This window comes from Geotrypetes seraphini, chromosome 10 (assembly GCF_902459505.1).
Source record: "Geotrypetes seraphini chromosome 10, aGeoSer1.1, whole genome shotgun sequence".
NCBI classification, from domain to species: Eukaryota; Metazoa; Chordata; class Amphibia; order Gymnophiona; family Dermophiidae; genus Geotrypetes; species Geotrypetes seraphini.
This window is the reverse complement of record NC_047093.1, coordinates 74385126-74405419: the sequence shown is the minus strand read 5'-3', so window position 1 is coordinate 74405419 and position 20294 is coordinate 74385126. Positions and strand designations below refer to the sequence as shown.

General features: G+C 45.3%; 1 protein-coding gene across 1 annotated transcript in view; it reads left to right on the top strand.

The window, feature by feature from the left end:
• Positions 1-20294, top strand: part of OLFML2A (olfactomedin like 2A) — a 151820-nt gene that overhangs the window by 103212 nt on the left and 28314 nt on the right. Inside the window, exons 3-5 of the mRNA XM_033961270.1 lie at positions 239-346; positions 9839-10024; positions 13172-13433. Coding sequence (XP_033817161.1) covers positions 239-346; positions 9839-10024; positions 13172-13433 — 556 coding nt within the window. The remainder of the gene's footprint in view (positions 1-238; positions 347-9838; positions 10025-13171; positions 13434-20294) is intronic.

Here is a 20294-nt window from a genome sequence, read left to right as displayed (position 1 = left end):
CCTTTCCAATATCGCGGTTTTTCCTACACTAGAACCCCATTCATATCATTTCAACCGGTGTATGGATATTCATCACTGCTGGAAGAGACAGCAATGGTAAGCCAGGATAAATTCTGCCACAGCCCATTGTGTTCCCTCAATGTACTTGTATGTTGCTTGCCTACTTCCTGCTTTTCGTGTCTTGACTTGTCTTCGGTAAATGTACAGTAATCAGTTCTGGTGTATTTTGACTTTATAGCTGCAGTCAATGGTTGACCTGTTGGAAGGAACACTATACAGTATGGATTTAATGAAGGTCCATGCCTATATCAACAAAGTGATGTCCCAGATGAACTCTCTGGAGGAGGTAAGAGAACCTTGTGCTCTTGTTTCCTAAACAACAGCAACACAAATTTCATGCCATGACTGGCCAAGAAACTGCAGATGTGGAAATTTGGGCCAAGTCAGTGAGTTGTAGATAAATAAATAATTCTAATATTAATCTGCATTTCCTTGTTGACTTGTGTTATGTTTGGGTTGGAAAGAGGGAAACAGTATCAAACGGCTTAAGAACATTCTTGGTACAATAATGGTATGGGCAGCATACACATTCTGCACCTGGAAAAGCCAATTATTGTGCATTCAGAGAAGCACAATAGACAGGGCACTGGCCAGGAAAAACAGCTAATTTATTTTTACTTCCTTCCTTAACTTCTCCTTGGCTGCAATCATGTAACTATTTATGAATCAATCATAGGACGAAATATTGTAAGCTGAACAAAGCTTGAGCAGACAGTTTGACAACAAGAACATATCAACCAAATTAACTCGTGCTTTTTAATGACTTTTGTTACGAGCCAGATGGATTGAGCTTTTTCCCCGCACACATATTAGAGAGCAGGTACCCAGGTAAATTGGCCTGTCTGAGACTGACTGCCCTCAGACTGGCAAAAAATTGTATTCAGGGTTTGCAGAGTGCACAGTTTTAGCAGCATTATTAAGAGGCATTCCCAAGGAGGCATTTTTAATTCTAGGGAGAGACATTTTCAAAACTTTGTGCAATTGTCCCCTCTTTCCTTTGTTTGAATCCTAGCGACTTGATGAATTACAAGTCTAAAAAGAGATCGGTTATGTGCTAGTGCAGGACCTTACCTTAGAGTATTTTGCATGAAGTTAATTACCCCCCCCCCAAAAAAAAAACAGAATAAAAAAATATAATAGGATTGAGGTTTTTTGTAGGATGATAGAAACGTGGAACCTTGTAAGCCTTGGTTAAAGTTTATCCTTTATAATTAAACCCTAAGCGCGCATGTGTGCTTTGGGTTTTGTGTTTCTTGCCACCGTGCTGTGTGCCTCCGTGCCGAATTTGATTTGCGGCGCATGGGGCAGATTGCGACGGCTTGCGTCACGTGGAGAGATTTGAGCGGCGGTGGTGGTTTGACTCCTGCACTGCTGCTGCCGGGATGCCTCTCCTCACCCCCGGACCAGCAAACACAGCAGCTGTGGGGCATTTGCTAGGCCAGCTCACTTCAATAATGCGAGGTGGGCTGGTCTAGCAAAAGCCCCGAGGCTGGCCGGGCTAGCGGATGCTGGACAGGGGGAGCAGGGAAATGAGAAGGGGTACTACTGGACAGGCGGATCAGGTAAGGGGTGCTGCTGGACAGGGGGGAGGGAAAAAGAAGGGAGAAGGGCTACTGCTGGACAGGGGGAGCAGGCAAGGGATGGTGGTGGACAGCCGAGCAAAGAGAGAGAGAGAGAGACAGTAAGAAAGAAAGACAGACACACACATATATTCTAGCACCCGTTAATAACGGGCGTAAAGACTAGTTCCTGATAATCAAGCAGGTTTCTGAGATCCTTTTCCTCTCAAGAGATCACTTATTGTATTGTGATTTGTGGGATTTTGCGTTTGATGCTGAAAATTTGTTCTCACAACCTCATAGTGCTGCAACAGCAGCTCTGTCTTGAGGATACGCCTCACCTGGGGTGGAAGAGGGGGGAGTCATTGTTGTGAAATGATGCTAAATGTCCACTTTGGCTGTTGAAGGAAGTCCAAAGTTGCTCAGGACGGGAGAGCAATATGTAGTCAATGAGGTCAGGGGAGAAATGCAGTATTCTCCTTCAGCTTTTGCTGTTCTATAATGCATAGGGGGTCCTTTTTCAAAAGCATATTAAGCAGTTAGGGATAGATTCTATAAATGGTGCCAATTTAGACGCCAGGATGATGCATGCAGTGGTTGGATCTATAGCTTCAGCACCCTGGGGTTGTGGGTTCAAACCCCACACTGCTCCTTGTGACCCTGGGCAAGTCACTCAGTCCTCCATAGCCCCAGGTACGTTAAATAGATTGTGAGCCCACTGGGACAGATAGGGAAAATACTTGAGTACCTGATTGTAAAACCGCTTAGATAAACCTTGATAGGCGGTATATTAAAAAATAATAATGCTGAATGCAGATTCTTTATTGACCGATCTGTGTTAGAGAGTTGCGCGGGGACAGAAATCCCACCCGTCCCCACCCGTCCCCGCCAAAATCCCACCCATCCCCACCCGTCCCCGTGAGGAATCCCTCCGTCCCCACCCGTCCCCGTGAGGAATCCCTCCGTCCCCACCCGTCCCCGCGAGGAATCCCCTCCGTCCCCACCCGTCCCCGCGAGGAATCCCCTCCGTCACCACCCGTCCCCGCGAGGAATCCCCTCCGTCACCATCCTTCCCTATAAACTTCAGAAATAGTTATTTTATTTAATTATGCTACTGAATTAAAGGCTCTGGTAGAGACCCATTTACAAATAAGCAAAGAGACTATTAATTTGGAAATATTAATTGGGAAGAATACATACTTTGTAAATGGGTTTCTACCAGAACCTCTAATGTAAATATAAAATATAAATACTCAGCTGATGAGAACCCACAAACTGTCAGCTGAGGACTTCCTTTGCAGTTGGCCTGGGGTCCCTTTTGCCAAGCTTGGCAGGCAGCAGTAGCGTCCCTGAGTCACAGATGCTGGCACCTCAGTGGCTCATGGATGCTGCCAGCGACTGCTGCGCTTGGTGGAGGGGAGTTCTGACCATCTCTAGAGGAGGTCCTCTGCTGGCGGTGCTTGGGGATCCCCACCAGTCACAGCAAGGGCCAACAAGTACTTAACACTGTAGAAATAAAACCAGAAATGCATTTCCTTTTCTTTTGAACACAAAACAAAGATATCTGCCATATACATTTCCCAAGGCAGATGACTCTATGCAATGTCACCTCGGTAACAAAATACAAAAATAGACAAATACACCCCCTCCCTTTTTACTAAACCACAATAGTAGGTTTTAGCACAGGGAGTTACGCTGAATGCCTCGCGCTGCTCTCAATGCTCATAGGCTCCCTGCGCTAAAAAACAATATTGCGGTTTAGTAAAAGGGAGCCATAGTGCAAAATATAGACAGCAGATATAAATTCTCAAAACAGACACATTTTGATCACTAAATTGAAAATAAAATCATTTTTCCTATCTTTGCTGTTTGGTGATTTCATGAGTCTCTGGTTGCACTTTCTTCTTCTGACTGTGCATCCAATCTTTCTTCCTTTCTTTCAGCCTCCTGTATGTTTCCTCTCCTCCAGACCTCATTCTCTCCCCCAACTTTTTCTTTCTGTCTCCCTGTTCCCCCTTCTTTCTGTCTCTCTGTCTGCCCCCTTTCTTTCTTTCTCCGTGCCCTCCCCCAAGCCACTCGGTTTGCTGCCACCGCCATCGGGGAATAGTCCCCAAGCCACCGCTGTCCCAAGCTTTCCCTGCAGAAGCGTCGCGCTGACCAGCATTCCGCTCCCTGACGTCAATTCTGACGTAGGAGAGGAAGTTCCGGGCCAACAAGGCATTTCTCCTCATTCCATCCAGCCTGAGCCCCATCTCTCCTTGATCCAGCATTTCCCTTCTGTGTCTGTCAGAATTACCATTCCACCTATTTTCCAGCATCACCCTTCTTTGTGTCCATCTCACCTATATCCCTATCTCACCACTTTTTCAGAATCTTCATTTGTCTCTGTCCTTGTCTTTACCCCATATTCACCATTTGCCCTTTCAATGTCTTTATCTCCCCCCCCCCACACACACTTTTTCAGCATTACTTCTATGTCTCTATTTCACCTCCTCTTCATGTCCCCTCTGTATCTCTATCCTTATTCAGAAGGTCCTGCTTACCCTTTCTCTTCTTTGTGTCACTATCTCCATTTTCAGCTTTCCCCCCTTTTCCTTTGTTACTGCACCCTGTAGCCAGAATCTTTCCACCCTCTCTCCACTCCGGCCCAGCCCAGTATGAAATATTTCCTTTTGTTTCTCTCCCCTCTCTCTTCTCCTCCCTCACCCACGAGTCCTGCATCTGGCCCTCTCCCTTCTACCTGCACCTGGCAACACCCCCCTGCTCCGCGGCTCTCTTAAGCAACTCGTCAGCAGCGGTGATCAAGACAAGCTGCCGACATCGAGGCCTTCCCTCTACGAGTCCCACCTTTGTGGAAAAAGGAAGTTGAAACAAGCGGGACTCGCAGAGGGTAGGCCCCGACGCCAGAAGCTTGTGTCGATCGTTGCTGCTGAGTTGCCGAAGAGAGCCGCAGGTAGAAGGGAGAGGGAGATAGGAAGGCTGTAGAAGCTCCGGAGCATGACACCGAACCCGGCCAGGATGATTTCTTTTTCAGGCTGCTGCTGCCGCTGCCATCCCCCACCCGAAATGACAAAAAACAGCCTAATGCCCGCGTCGGGAAATAGCCATGCTGAGCAGTGAGCTCAGCACGTACACAGATGAAAGCCTTGCTTGCTGATTGGTCCGGCGGCACGGTGGGGCGGGGCCGCCGGACCAATCAGCAAGCAAGGCTTTCATCTGTGTACGTGCTGAGCTCACTGCTCAACATGGCTATTTCCCGACGCGACGCCAGACTTGTAAGCTGCATGCTTGCATCGCCAGAATTTAGGTAGGTTGTTTTCATCCCCGTGGGAGTCCCGTGGGCAAGGGGGCGTCCCCGTGGGAGTCCCGTGGGTCAGGGGGGCATCCCCGTGGGAGTCCCGTGGGCCAGGGGGCGTCCCCGTGGGAGTCCCGTGGGCCAGGGGGGGAACCCGCGGGATCCCCGCGATCCCCGTTCCCGTGCAGACCTCTAATCTGTGTATAACTGCAGTTATAGAATACAAGGGTAAGTTTGCAGTTGCATGCTTAACCTTGGGAATGTCAAAGCCTGGTGTAAGTGCTCGTGTCTAGAAGTTGGCAGGCAAGTAACCCCTAGTAGTCTATAACGTGTGTGCCTAACTGCTTAGCATACCCCTGACCTGTCCATGCCACTCCCACAGCCACACTCCCGGATGTTATGCACAACAGAGATTTCACATGCAGCTTCTAGAATAGTAACTAAGGGCTAGAGTCACAAAGCAAACCAATCATGTACCGATCCGTTTGTAACCCCTTTGTGACCAGATTTCCCTCGGGTCCCATTCACTAACCTCTCCTGCGATCCGATTCGAATCTGTGCATGCAAATAAGGAGAAACGCATGCAAAGTAGGCAAGGACGCGATTCACAACACAAATTTTCCAAACTGACTGGGCTGGCCAATCATCCCAAGAAGCGACTACTGGGGACCGGTCAACAACGTCTTTCCGAATCTCCAGCTCCAGAGAAGTCCTGCTCTGCCCCGATCTGACTCCTACCTGCTCTCCCCGAATGTTACCCTGCTCTGCCCCTAATCTGTCTCCTGCCTGCTCTCCCCGAATGTCATCCTACTCTGCCCCGATCTGTCTCCTGCCTGCTATCCCCGAATGCCAACCCTGCTCTGCCCCGATGTCTCCCGCCTGCTCACCCCGAATGCTGCCCTGCTCTGCTCCGATCGCCTCCCCACTCTTCCCCATCTCTCCTGCCTGCTCCTGCTCTTCCCCACACTGCGAGCTCGTGGTTTTAACCCGTGGGTTAAAATCACGGGATCGCTGGTCTACAAAAGTTTTTAAAAAGTTATAAAAAATGTTGCGGCCCCGAATACGCCTGCCTGCCTGCCCTGACTTTCCCACCCTTCCCCGCAGTGCTTGGCTCCTTAAAAAAAGAAGAAAAAAAAAATCTATGCTGGGCCCAGAGGTCCAGCGCATGCGCAGACCATCTACAGATGGTCTGCGCATGTGCTGGGATCGCTATCGAGCGATCCGGGCAGACAGATGGGGGGCATTCCTCCGATTGCCCCCATCTGCATATTAGGGTTTCCTGAATTCATTGGACCTGCCCGGATCGGGCCTGAACAGGCAGATTCATGAATCTAGCCCTAAGGTTATTTGCATGTGCCATTAATTCCAATTAATAGCTAAATATTTTAAATAAGTTGTATGCGCAATTGACCTTATTCTATATACGGGGCGCCCAACTTTACAGATTCTTTATATGGCACCAGAAAAATCAGCATGACACCCCCCCCACCCACCCCCAATTAGTGCTATTCTATAAATCTTACCTAAAGTTAGGCATGGTTTATAGAATACATATAGTGGCCGGCCCCAGGTAAAAGCTCCGACGCTCCTAGGAAGTCTATGAGTGTCAGAGCTAATACCGCCATGACCGGCAATAATAAAAAAAGCCTAACGTGGCTTCATAGAAGGAAGCCTTAATAGTTTAATATATTTAATTGGTACTGATAATGGACAATTAGCACCTCATAACTGATGTTAATTGCACTTAATAGGATGTGGAGGAGTGTGTGGCGCAGTGGTTGGAGCTACAGCCCCAGCACCCTGGGATTGTGGGTTCAAACCCTGCGCAAGTCCCTCAGTTCTCCATAGCCCCAGGTACATTAGATAGATTGTGAGCCCACCGGGACAGAGAGGGAAAAATACTCGAGTACCTGATTGTAAAACCGCTTAGACAACCTTGATAGGCGGTATATAAAAACTTGAAACACTTGATGTTAGGCATCTAGCTTGGTAGGCACCTACTATTTTGAGGTAGGTACCTAGTCCAGGGCACCTATCGCAAAGTAGGCACAGTTAGGGGGGCAGATTCTGGGAGTGTTTTGCATATAGGTGTCTGTGTTGGACTTATGCACTGGTAGGTGCCCATCCCCCCTTTTACAAAACTGTGATAGCGGTTTTTAGCGCAGGTCGGTGCGCTGAAATCTTTGCGCTGCTCCTGACACTCAAAGAATTCCTATGAGTGTCGGGAGCAGAGTAGAACATTTAGCTTGCCAACCTGCACTAAAAACGCTATCGCGGTTTTGTAAAATGGGGGGTAAGTTACGCCATACACACCATCGAGAACATTCCGATCTAACTCCCAAAATTTACTAATAATCCCTTCCATTTAATTTTAGTTTTTTTCTTTTTTATGAGGGTCATTTCATAAATAATGCACACTATTTTTATTTTTTTTTTTTAAGTTACATGTTTTATTTTTTTTTTCAAGTATTTCTTTACAATTCTTAAATATAGTCTCCCTGCTTTCCAATAACCGAGTCCTAACGTTCAGGAAGCTTCATTATTTCATCCAAGACACTGCTTTAGTTCAGTTGCTGAATGGCTCGGTTACCGGCGGAAGAAAGCTCTTCCAGAGATGCAAAACGATGTCCACGCATAGGTTGGTTCAACTTTGGAAAAAGGTCAAAGTCTGGTGGTCTCATGTCTGGACTGTAGGGTGCATGAGGTAACACCCAGCCATATTCATGTAGTTTTTCAATGACATTAACTATGTGCGGGCGAGCATTGTCGTAAAGAATGAGTGGCTCAGCCAAGAGCAATTGAGGTCGGGTTTTGTGCATTTTTCTGCGCATTTTTTGCAAGTAATCACGATAATACACTGCTGTGACACTTCTTCCACATGGAACTTTGTCTGTGATGATGAGGCCTTCATGATCATAAGCAAAAATCATTTGTTTGACTTTTGATTGAGCTCATCACAATTTTTTTGGTCGTGGGGAAGATGGAGCTCTCCACTCGTCATTGAAAAACTACGCGAATACGGCTGGGAGGTGTTACTTCATGCTCCCTATATCCATACATGACTCCACCAGACTTCGATCTTTTTCCAAAGTTGAAACAATCTATGCGTGGACATCGTTTTGCATCTCTGGAAGAGCTTTCTTCCGCCGGTACCCGAGCCATTTGGCAACTGAACAAAACAGTGTCTTGGATGGAATAATGAAGCTTTGAAGTTGGGACTTGGTCATTGCAAAGCAGGGAGACTATATTGAAGGACTGTAAAGAAATACTTAAAAAAAAAAAAATAAGACTTGTAAATTTTTCTTAAAAAGTGTACATTATTTATGAAATGACCCTCATATATAATTTCTGTTATTGTAAACCGTTTAGATATATTTGATGGACGGTATATCAAGAACCTAATAAACTCAAAACTTGAAACTTGTGCACGCATTTAGGCCAAGAAAACCCTGCCATAAATAGGAAGCGCCTAAAAGTTAGGATGCCTAGCAATGCCTAAGGCTGGTTAAGTGGCGCTAAGCTTGATTCTATAAAGTGTGCCTAACTTACAGTATATAGAAGCCCGCTTAGCACGGCACTAGTGGGCGCCTAATTTTTAGGCACCATATATAAAATCGGGCCCTTACTGTCTCAAAAGGAGGCAGCGAGTCCATCTATGCTGTGAATAATTGTAATGCACAATTAAAAATGTATCTATTGGAGACTTGCCCCCAACAATTAAAACTCAGCCTTTGCACTTACTGCGTGTTACCATTAAAAACCATTAAAAGCCATTAAAAACGCAATTAGTACAAAAACTTACCATATTTAGTAAAAGGACCCTGTGGTTTTATTTCAAGAAGCAAAAGTATGGCCCTTACAAGAGGTGCAATCCCTTCCATGCAGTGGCATAGTAAGGGTGAGCGGCGCCCCTCCCTGCTGAGTGCGCGCCCTCTTCCCTTTTCCTGTGCCTTTTTATCTTCTCCGGTATGAGCTGCATGCTGCCCATATTGGTCTTGGCTCGCCCTTTGATGTCACTTCCTAGGCGTGGGTCCTGGAAGTGACATCAGAGAGAGTGCCAATGCGGGCAGCAACCTCATGCTGGAAAAGTGAAAAAGGTACAGGGAAGGCAAGGTGCACATGCACACGGCAGGGAGAGGAGTGGGGAGTGGGCAGGAGTGGAGAGGACGGGGGTGCCGATGTGCCTTTAGGAAGACCGCACCTGGGGCGTTCCGCCCCTTCCCCACACTCCCTTACTGTGCCACTGTTTCCATGCCTCTTTTTGCTTGTGCCACTGAGCTGTGAGCTGCAGCAGAAAAGACTGTGACACTGAACAGCTCAGCGAGGCCTGTGCCCTGTAATTGTTTATGCTTAGCAGTTTGCTGATAAATTACTGTGCAGGCTCACTTCAAAGGAATCCAACGGGAGCTCCTCACATGTGTGTGCCGATGTCTGTAAACACAGACAGCCAGAAACCATTATTTTAGAACATCATTTGCTAGTGCCTTGTTTAGCAATGCCAATAAGATATTAGTGGAGCATCCCATTAAAGTTATTCATTTCTCGCTGTGATGGGTGGTGCATCACTAAAAAGAGAAACGTGAATGCACAACCTTTTCTCCCTCTCTTACAATAGCATTTGGAAGACAAGCTAAATTTTTCAAAGCTCCTCTTATTATGGTTTGTCTCTAATACTTTTACATAGTAAAGCTGGGTGCTGCTATGCTGTTAATCATCATAGATCTGCCCAACATATCTTTAACAATGGGAAAGAGTTGTCAGATTAGATTGTTAAAGATCAGGAGTAACTTCAATTATTTTTGTTTACAACTTTACAAGAAGCAAATTTACTAAAAATTATTATTAAAAGATTTCGTTGACATTCAAACTGGAAAGCTCACATTAGTATTAATTACTAAGAAGCACTTCTCCCTTCTCCCTACAGAATATCAAAACTAATTTGAGTCGAGAGAATGAGTTTATGAAAGACAGCGTTGTAAATCTGACCAATCAGATGAAGCGGTATGAGAACTATTCAGATATCATGATAAGCATTAAGAAGGAGATTTCCAACCTTGGTTACCAACTGCTGCAGAAGGATGCCGCTGCTGTTCCAGAGAGTAAAGACCAGGTACATGACAGTGATGCTTAACTTTCAATATGTGGGGGCAATGAAAGAAGTATAATGCTAGGGCCCAATATTTTTAAAGATTTAGACAGCCAAAAGAGGCTCCTGTCTAGGGCTAACCAGGCATACTCAGATCACTTAACCAGATAGTACTGCTGAAAATGTCCAAGACGGAGTCAGCACTTGGCTGGTTAAGTGCCAATATTCAGCACTTAAATGGCCAAGTTAACCGCATATAAGTCAGTCCTATCTATGCGGTTCATCATAGCGGGTTAAGTGCTGAATACCGTACTTCATCAGCGGGTAAGAAATGATTGAAATAAAATAAATATGCCGGAAATTCAGTGCTGGAGCCTGGATATGGACAACATTGAATTTCCGGGGATAATGCTGTCAGTAAATAGACTGAAAATCAGGCCCCTTATTTAAATACTGCCAAATATTCAGCGCTATGTAGCCAGGCAGGAATGGCCCCCTAGTCACTGGCTGATTGGCTAAGCTGAGTGACCAGACAGAGCTGCCTAAATAGCAGATCTGTCTTTGACTGCCATGGTTTAGCCAGTCAGTGGATGAATATCGACTTGGCTAGCTATGGCAAATGCAGCTTAACATAGACTGGAAATTCAATGCCGGTCGCCGGATATGGCCCCAGCATTGAATTTCCTGGTCCTCTACTGACCATGGGAGATAGCCGGGCTGCCTCCCTTGGTGTGAACATCAGGCCCGTGATGTGCTCTGCTGGTAAGTATTCAGGTACAATGCGCACTTGCCCCAAACAGAATTCAGTCTAAGGAAATTCTTTAAACTAGCGCCTGGAAATACGCATTATTATGCAGGTGCCATAAGTAGACAGGCAGCTAAGTATATTAGGCACTCTTCTATAAGGGTAGTGCCTAAGTGCCATAGCAGCTGACTGCAACAGGGCATATATATATGTTTGTGGAGCATGAGTGGACCATGGGCACCTCCCAGTTACATGTGTAATTAATAGAATACTACAAATTACCTCCATCACTTGATGCACAAACATAGGGTTACCAGACATCCAGATATACCAGGATATGACCTCTTTTTAGAGGACATGTCCGGGTTTTGAAAAGCTTCATCTTCAGATCGCATCAAGAGGGGGCATGCGCAGGCGCCCAACCGACCGACGAGAACAGGTTGAGGCTGGGGTGTGGCATGGGTGGAACAGGGTGGAACTGGGCAGGCCTGGAGGCAGCTCTATGGGTCTGGATTTTACGCAAGTAAATTCTGGTTACCCTACACAAACATACACCTGCCAGTGACATAGCTTCTCCCCTCCCCCCATCCTCCTGTACCTCCCCTTGAGCCCCCACCAGGCCTTGCAGTCTCCAGGAAGGTGGAAGATGATGGCACCATTATAGTTGATGCTAAAAGAGGGCTGGAGGCACATTATCCGCCTACTTCTATAATCTTGCACGCCCATTTCATGCTTAGCATGCAAAATCGCATACATAGGTTATAGAAAGTGCCATTTATGCACGTAATTTAATTAAGAGCTAATTGGTGTTCCATTTATAGCCAATTATTAGTAGTACGAATTGGCACTAATTTGCAGTTAACAGAGTAACCACACTCGGTATACTATAACCATACCGGGTGATTTTCAGCTGCCCAAAGCTGGTGTTCAACCAAGATTTTCAATGTCGGCAACTGCCATGGAATATCTGGGTGTGTGTGAACAACTTCGGGAACCATGTATAGAATCCAGGAGATACAGAATACTGTCAGTTACGTGTGCCCTTGCCATATTTACATGACCTCACAGCAGGTCTCTAGCTGGTATAACTATTGGTGCATAAATGTAAGGCACACTGAGACTAGGCTACATGAACATTCCATAATGGAATCTACAGTAGTAGTGGAGGAGGAGCCTATTGGTTACTACAGCAACCTGGGGAACTGGGTTCGATTCCCACAGCAGCTCCGTGTGACTCTGGGCAAGTCGCTTCACTCTCCATTGCCCAGGTATAAAATAATTACCTGCACATAATATGTAAATGGCTTTAATTGTAACCACAGAAAGGGGGTATATCAAATCCCCTCCCCTTTTCTAGGTACCCAACTGCCATTATAGAATAGACTAGTGTTTAAGCCCGTTACATTAACGGGTGCTAGTAAAGCCTCCTTCCCTCACATGTTCCCTATTTTCAGCCCCAGCTCCAAACCCATTTTTACTCCCCCCCAACCCCCAGCCCCCCTTCTCCCATCTTTTCATCAGGAAGGAGCAAAACCAGTTCAAAACTGTTCCACCCACCCCACCCAGTGTTTAACTTCAAAGGAAAGTGCTGCGCCGCGCTGTTGCTGGCCTCGGCGTCTTCTGTCCACTGCGGCCAGCCCTAGCGGAAACAGGAAGTTGTCAGAGGGCGGGCCACAGTGGAGAAAAGACGGCGAGGCCAGCAGCAGTTCGGCGCAGTGCTTTTCTTTGAAGTTAAATGCGGCAGGCAGGTGAGCAGGTGAGGGGGAGAAGTAGATGCCGGCAGGGGCGCCTGTGCCCCCCCCCCCCCCCACCTGTTCCGATGCCTATGGAGGTTTCTCTGGCAGTGAGTGAGGGTGGGAGGGGGGAGTCACCCACGTGTTTCTTGCCTCTGTGTTCGAAAATGGAATGCGACACGGAGGGACACAGCACACTGTCAGGAAACACGCCGTCCTAAGTGTGCATGCGCGCTTAGGATTTTATTATAGAGGATTCTCACCAGGGATAATTTTATAAAGCGTTTTCTTTGCATTAAGCCTATTTCAAATGCAGAGTTAGGAGTTTTATAAAATTGGCAGTTGTACGTTCTTATGTACATGCAGGTAAAAAGAAGGTGCAAGGAAAGAGTGCACCTTTGTTTACGCAGTTTGCACATAGGTATTTCCAGGGGCATAGGTGGGCAGAACAGAGGCAGAGTTGTGATGAATGTGCATATTGGATAAAATACAGTACTTAAGTTGCTGGTAAAAGGTCAAAGAGAGCTATGGAATTAATAATAGAGTGCCAATACCACGGAGGAGCATATTAGCAATACAGTACATATATTATTGTTTCTAGGCCTCCTGCTGGCTGCTTACTTAAGGTGCAGGTCCAAAATGATGCTGTATGACACACCACACAGACTGTCATTCTGTGACCATTTGTTGCAGGACACAGCAGGAGGAAAGAGCAAAGAAGCAAACAAGTTCCCTGCCAAGAAGAGCTTAGCTGACAGGCCAGCGCCAAAAGTCACTAAAGACAAGTTTCCAAAGACAGAAAAGTCAAAGAAGGAAACTCTGAAGACCAGAACTGGAACATCGCAGCCAACAGCCAAACCCAAGCCCTCCCTTCACCAGCAGAGTCTGATAAGAGGCATCACTTATTACAAAGCAGGGAAACAGGAGGAAACAGAAGCTGTAATCAGCAACCGAGGTAAGCGTGGGAGAAAGGGTTTCTTTTTAAGGAGAAGGCCTCACCAATTTTCTGCACGAGTTCAGTCTACATCCAAATGTCCGCTCTTGCAGTGATTTAACTTCTCAGCCTCTCTTCCCTGCAAATATATAACTAAACCCCAAAGAGAAAAATGCACAAAATTGATCACTTACCCTGAAATGCTGTGAAACTTTGCAAGCATTCCCAGAACCTCTGATACATATCACTCCCGATTTTCCCTCAGTGTGTAAAGCGGCGGGGGGGGGGGGGGTGAATTAAAAAAGGATGCTGGAAAAGTTCAGCCCTGGTTTCTGTGCCCAACTTGGCACCGACTTACTATTGACACCTATTTTAAATCCTGGCACCCAAGTTGGGTATGGAGACCCATTATTCTATAACACTGCTCAGAACTTTTTGGAATGCCCATGGCCCACCCATGCCCCTCCCATGGTCATGCCCCCGTTTGGATTGCGCGTTAGGGGATTTTGGCACCCAGTATTATAGAATAGCATGCAGCCAGATGCACACGCAGATCCTAACTCCAGACTACCTCTACTTCAGGAAGCAGGTGAAAGCCTGGTTCTTCACCCAAATCTTTAATACATAGGGTGATTGACGTACACTCATTCTGCACCAGAACTAGCTTGGCACACACACTAAATCATTTACTTATATATTGTTTTACTGTACAAATAATTTGCCTTGAATTTAGCCTCCCATCTGTTTATCCAAACTTATTCTCTACCACCCATTTTGTCCCCATCTAATATCTGCATTTGACCCCTCAACTTTATGATATGTTGTATTATGGAAAAGCATTAGCATCATATCTATGTTATTTGAATGTTCAGATTTGTGATTATTAGGATGCTTCATAAGTATTATGTCTTCCTTTTAGTATGTATTATATCGCTGCCATTTGAATTTCAGTGCTGTTAGTAAGTATATTTTTGAAACAGTTTCATGATAGTCCTATTATTAAGTTTCAATTTACTGATTTTAATTTTACCTCATTCATTGTATTTATGTATATGTATGGTATTTTTACTATTGTTATTGTAAGTTTTATGTTGAATTATATCTGCTATTTACTACCTTGGGTGAATCTCTTCATAAAGGCAGTTAATAAATTCCAATAAACAAACATAAATAATTGATGCCAGTTAACAGCAGTAATTGGTTGTTAGCATTCAATTATTGATGGTTAACAGCTTGTTAACCAATTGACACATACTTCTCAGCAGTGCACCTGAATCTGGGCACCACATATAGGGACAGATTCACCAACTTGCCCGATCGGGCCCAATCCGGGCAGGTCCGACGAATTCAGAAAAGAAAAATATGCAGATGGAATGCCCTCATCTGCGATCCCCACGCATGTGCAGACCATCTACAGATGGTCTGCACATGCCCATCGGAGCCGTGATCTTTTTTTTTATTTTTTTTTTTACTTTTACCTTTTTTTTTTAGTTTTAGCCCTGCGAGCCCGTTGTTATAACCCGCTTTAAACCCGCAGGTTAAAACCACAGGCTCACAGTGTGGGGAAGGGCAGGAGCAGGCAGGAGAGATGGGGCAGAGCAGGGTGGCGATCGAGGCAGAGCAGGGCGGCAGGCAGGAGACAGATCGGGGCAGAGCAGGGCGACATTCGGGGAAATCTATGGAGGGCTTCTATGGAGCTGGAGAGTCGGAAAGACGTTTTTGACTGGTCTCCAGCAGTCGCTTCTTCAGTTGATCGGCCAGCCCAGTCAGTTTTAAATTTTTGGTTGATGAATCGCATCACTGTCCAATTTGCATGTTTTTCTCCTTATTTGATTGCATGGATTCGAAGCGGATCGCAGGAGAGGTAAGTGAATCAGGCCGGAGGGAAATTTGCTCGTTAAGGGGTCGCAAACCGATCAGAATACGATCGGTTTGCTTTGTGAATCTAGGCCATAGAATCCAAGAGTTAGGCCCATTCTGGACTTAGGCCTAGATGCACTAAAGTCAGCAATTGTCGCTAAACCTATTTTGACAGCTTTAGCGACAATCGCATTTGCTGGCCCGATGCCCAAAATGGCCCACTGCATATTTTTCCCTCAATTACCATTTTCCGATCCGGCCATGCAAATTAGCTAAAACCCCATGCAAACCAAGTGATTGATGCACTAACATTGCTTGGCTATGCACAAAAAAAGCAAGGTTTTTTTTTCATTTTTTTTAAACGTCACAGATATTTTGCGCGAGTTACACATGCAAAATATCTATTCCATAATAAAAAGAAAAAAGCCACCACCCCCGTCAATTCCGGCCATTTCTGATGACCCCTGATGAAAATGGCAGCAGGAATCCCACTCCCCGTGCTGGTGAAAATTAGCAGGAGGGATGCCCATTCCCTCCTGCCATTCGACCCCCTCCCCATCCCCTGTGCAAGAAAAAAAATGGCAGGAAGGATGCCAACTCTCTCCTGACACCAAAGGCCCACTCCCACTCCAGGCACCCCATCCTCCAAATATCCTCTCCCCTCTCCCCTTCTCCCTTCCCCCACCCAAAAAAAAGGCACCTGCCACCGGAGATCCCCGACACCCCCCCCCCCCCCCCACACACACACACACCTTTCAAGGAAGATGGAGCAGGAGGGATGCTCATTCCGTCCTACCAGTCCAAAATGATGTGCCTTCTCCTCCCCAGTGAATCATGTAATGCATGGGAAGGAGCCTAAGGCCCGGGATACAGAGGGAGGAGTCTACGGCCCTGATTGGCTAAGATGCCTAAGGCCCCTCCCAGGGGAGTTCAGAATAGTTTACATGAATTTATTCATTTATGCAAACATTTTTCCCTGTCTGTCCTGGTGGGCTCACAATCTAATGTACCTGGGGCAATGATGGAATTAAGTGTGGATTTGAACCCACAATCTCAGAGTGCTGAGGCTATAGCTCTCAACCATTGTGCCACACTCTCCCCCTTTAATTTTTAAACACCCCTCATAGCATACATCTCTGAGTTTCCTGTGGATTTGAACCCACCTCCTGGAGAAGATGAAAGAAGCAGCCTTAACCACAGAACATAAGAATAGCCTCACTGGGTCAGACCCTCAATGGGTCAGATCAATAGTCCATCAAGCCCAGTAGCCCAGAGCCAAGCCAAGTGTATATACCAAGGTGTAACTCAAGCTTTTTCAGTGAGCAGTCGAACAGTGATATTTTGGATGGTTTATAATTTCCTCAGTAGATATTTAGAGCAATAATCTGTTGCAATAATCTAATTTTGACAGGATCCTGATGAAAGTATTTTCAAATTCCTCTAAGATTTCTCAATAACCAAAACCAATTCTTTGCCAAATGATTTACTTGCAGTTCCATAGTTAATTTTGGATTCAACATTATTCCTACTGTCTTTAATAAGGATTCTAATTTATAAAATGTCATTTCCCACAAATGTGTGATTCTGTATTGGGTCATCTGTATTCCCTATTAAAAGAAATTTTGTTTTATCGTTGTTTAGTTTCAGATGAATATTAATCATTCAAAATGCAATTAAGAAGTACAAGGGTAAATCAAAAAGTAAAGGCAAAATACATGTAACAGTTTTAATAGAAATAACTATGAGCAACTGAACATATCACTTTTCCACATAGTCCCCATGCAAGATGATGCATTTGATGTATCATTCAACTAGCTTCCGCATTCCTGCAGAGAAGTTTTTCGGTTGCTCCCAAATCCAGGTGAACACCACTTCCTTTACTTCATCATGCTTTGTCTTTTGTTCTCCGAGTCGCAGTGATGCACCCACGTCTCATCGCCAGTGACAATCCTCTCCAGAATACTCGAATCTTCTTCATACCTTCTCGGGAACTGGGTCGCAACCTCCACATGCTGTTGCTTATGCAAATCAGTAAGCTGCTTGGGAACCCATTGTGCACAGACTTTCCTGTAGCCCAAGTCATCATACATTATGGCAAATGTAGATCCATAGCTGATTTTCAAATTTGCAGCGAATTGAGACATTGTTATCTGTCAGCCTTCTCTAATCAAGGCATCCACCCTGTCAATGTGCTCTTGTGTGCGCGATGTTGATGGGAGACCAGAACGACCTTCGTCGGTTACACCTGTTCTTCCCACTTCAATCTTTTCTACCCACTCATAAACCTTTCATTGATTCATGGTGCTATGTTCATACTGAGTCAATCTGATGGTGAAATTCCACAGGTTTCACTCCCTCTGCCCAAAGAAAGCATGTGGTTCTTCAATGGTGCAATCTTGCAATGGAGTGTCCATGTTTCTGACCTCATGGCTGCCACACAACTAAAGGCTGAACACCCCACTGCACTGTGCATATGTTGCATTTTGCTAGCTCTGTTTCGGTTATCATGTAATTTAACAATTGCCTTTAATTTTTGATTAGCCCTTATACAAGTCTCAATATTCAACTTAATCTCAGATAGATCAGAAGGTACTGGAATTACCACAGTAATATTGTCTGCATAGATGAATATGCAGAAACCTGCATGTTGTAGCACAAAGCGTAATGACATCAAAACATTACTTATGATAGAGAAAAGTGGAGATCCCTGAAGGACTCCAGCTGTTCCTAACCATTTATCCAAGAGAACACCATTCATCTTAAGCATGCATGATGTCAAAATGAGGAAACCCTTGAACCATGTTAGAACATTACCCATTATTCAATATTGCTCAACGTATGTAGTAGTAAATAGTGATCCATTGGATCGAAGGCACTAGAAAAGTCGAATTATAGGCTAAGGAGGTTTGGGTGTGTCATAGCTGCACTTAAGCCAGGTAAATTGTATTTTTGGTTCTAATACAACTGGGGTAACCAGCTTTGTTCTTCAAAAGTCAAAGACTGATCTGATTTTCTGTATATTCACAATAAATGTGCATGAGCTATATGTGCATACAATTGAGTACATGCAAACTCGTTTCGTGATTATTAATTGTGGATATCCTCGAAAGAAGGTACCTGAGTTTGGCTCTTGAGGGTGAGCATTGGGCAACCACATAACAATCATTTTATTAGGGGATAAACTTCATCTTGGGTTAGGAGAGGTACAGGAGAGATGCACACAAATATCCCATTGTAAGTTTGCTAGATTTTTGCATGGACCTTTTGCAATGCCTCTTTCAAAATATAGGAAAAGGGATGCGTGTATACTGCCTTTTTGTACCGTGTTTCCCCAAAAATAAGACAGTGTCTTATATTAATTTTAGGCCCAAAAAAGGCACTAGGTCTTATTTTCGGGTACAAGACCATCTCTCCCTTCCTCTCCTTCACCCCAGTTCTTCCTCTTTCCTTTCTCTCCCCCAAATATACAGCTTCTATCCTACCCTCTCTCCCATCCCTTGTGCAGCAGGACCCTTGCCCAGCTTCTATCCTACCCTCCCTCCCTCCCATCCCTCGTGCAGCAGGACCCTTACCCAGTTTCCCTTCCCTCCTCCCATCCCTTGTGCAGCAGAACCCTTGAGCGAGCACTGCCCCCCCAGCACCCGCACCCGCCACGCAGCTGAATCCCCATCCTTCCCACTCTCCCAGTAATGCGGCAGACTGAATTCATGAGCGGAAAAGGTCGAAGCAGCCTGTTTAGCGTGCTGCTGGCTCGACGCTGCTTAGAGAGTTAAGTAAGGCTCATGGCGGTGTTCCGATGGGAGAGAGTGAAGGAAGGATGGGGATTTGGCTGCGTGGCAGGTGCGGGTGCTGGGGGGGGTGCTCGCTCAAAGGTTCTGCTGCACAAGGGATGGGAGGGAGGGAAGAGAAACTGCCAGCGAATCCTGAGACTAGGGCTTATTTTAGGGCTTATATTAAGACCTACCCTGAAAATCTTGCTAAGGCTTATTTTTGGGATAGGTCTTATTTTGGGGGAAACATGGTAGTTATACAACCACACTCAAAAGCAATTTACATGCAGGTACTTCGAGCATTTTCCCTTTCTGTTCTGGTGGGCTCACAGTCTATCTAATGCAGTGGTTCCCAACCCTGTTCTGGAGGAACACCAGGCCAATTGGGTTTTCAGGCTAGCCCTAATGAATATGCATGAAGCAAATTTGCATGCCTATTTCTTCCATCATATGCAAATCTCTCTCTTGCATATTCATTAGGGCTAGCCTGAAAACCCGATTGGCCTGGTGTTCCTCCAGGACAGGGTTGGGAATCACTGATCTAATGTACCTGCGCCATACTCTGTTCCTATGTGTTTACCTTTTACTGATTGTACAGTCTTAAACATAATAAGTGGCCACTATTTTCAAAATAATGAACTGAGCCCATAATTCAAATTGCATAATTTCTATCTACTGGAAACCATCAGAACAAGTTGAGGGAGCCCACAAACACAATCTCTGTACCCACCATCATTTAAATTCAAACCATTTTGCTGAAAAAATTTCATCCCCAGGCTTTATACAAAATGCCGCCAAATTGTCTCTCTTAATCCTTTAAAAACATACATTTTCTAAACCATGTGCGCATCAAGCTATATCAACAAAAGAAATGAGTTTTTTTGCCTCGCTCTTCAAAGACATTTAAACTATTAAGAGCTAGGAGTTTGTTTCCAAAGTTCAACTTTCATTCCATCCACAATGACAATTTCCTAATATGAACCCTTTCTATTCACATTGCTCTTTATCTGTTGGATGAGCAAATGACTATTTTTATGCAGGTTGCTCTTGTAAAAGAGTCCGACATAGAATTTGTTTTTGGAAGATGTTAAAGCTTGGAAACCTGCCCAAAAGCACTTTATAGAGTTGCAGGGTGAAGCACGGGCAAAGGAATCATTTAAGCTTCCTAACAGACTGGCTTGCTAGGCTTCCATTTGAAAAGGAACACAAAAGAAATAAAAATGCTCTTCTTTATTTATCTGTGTCCTCAAGG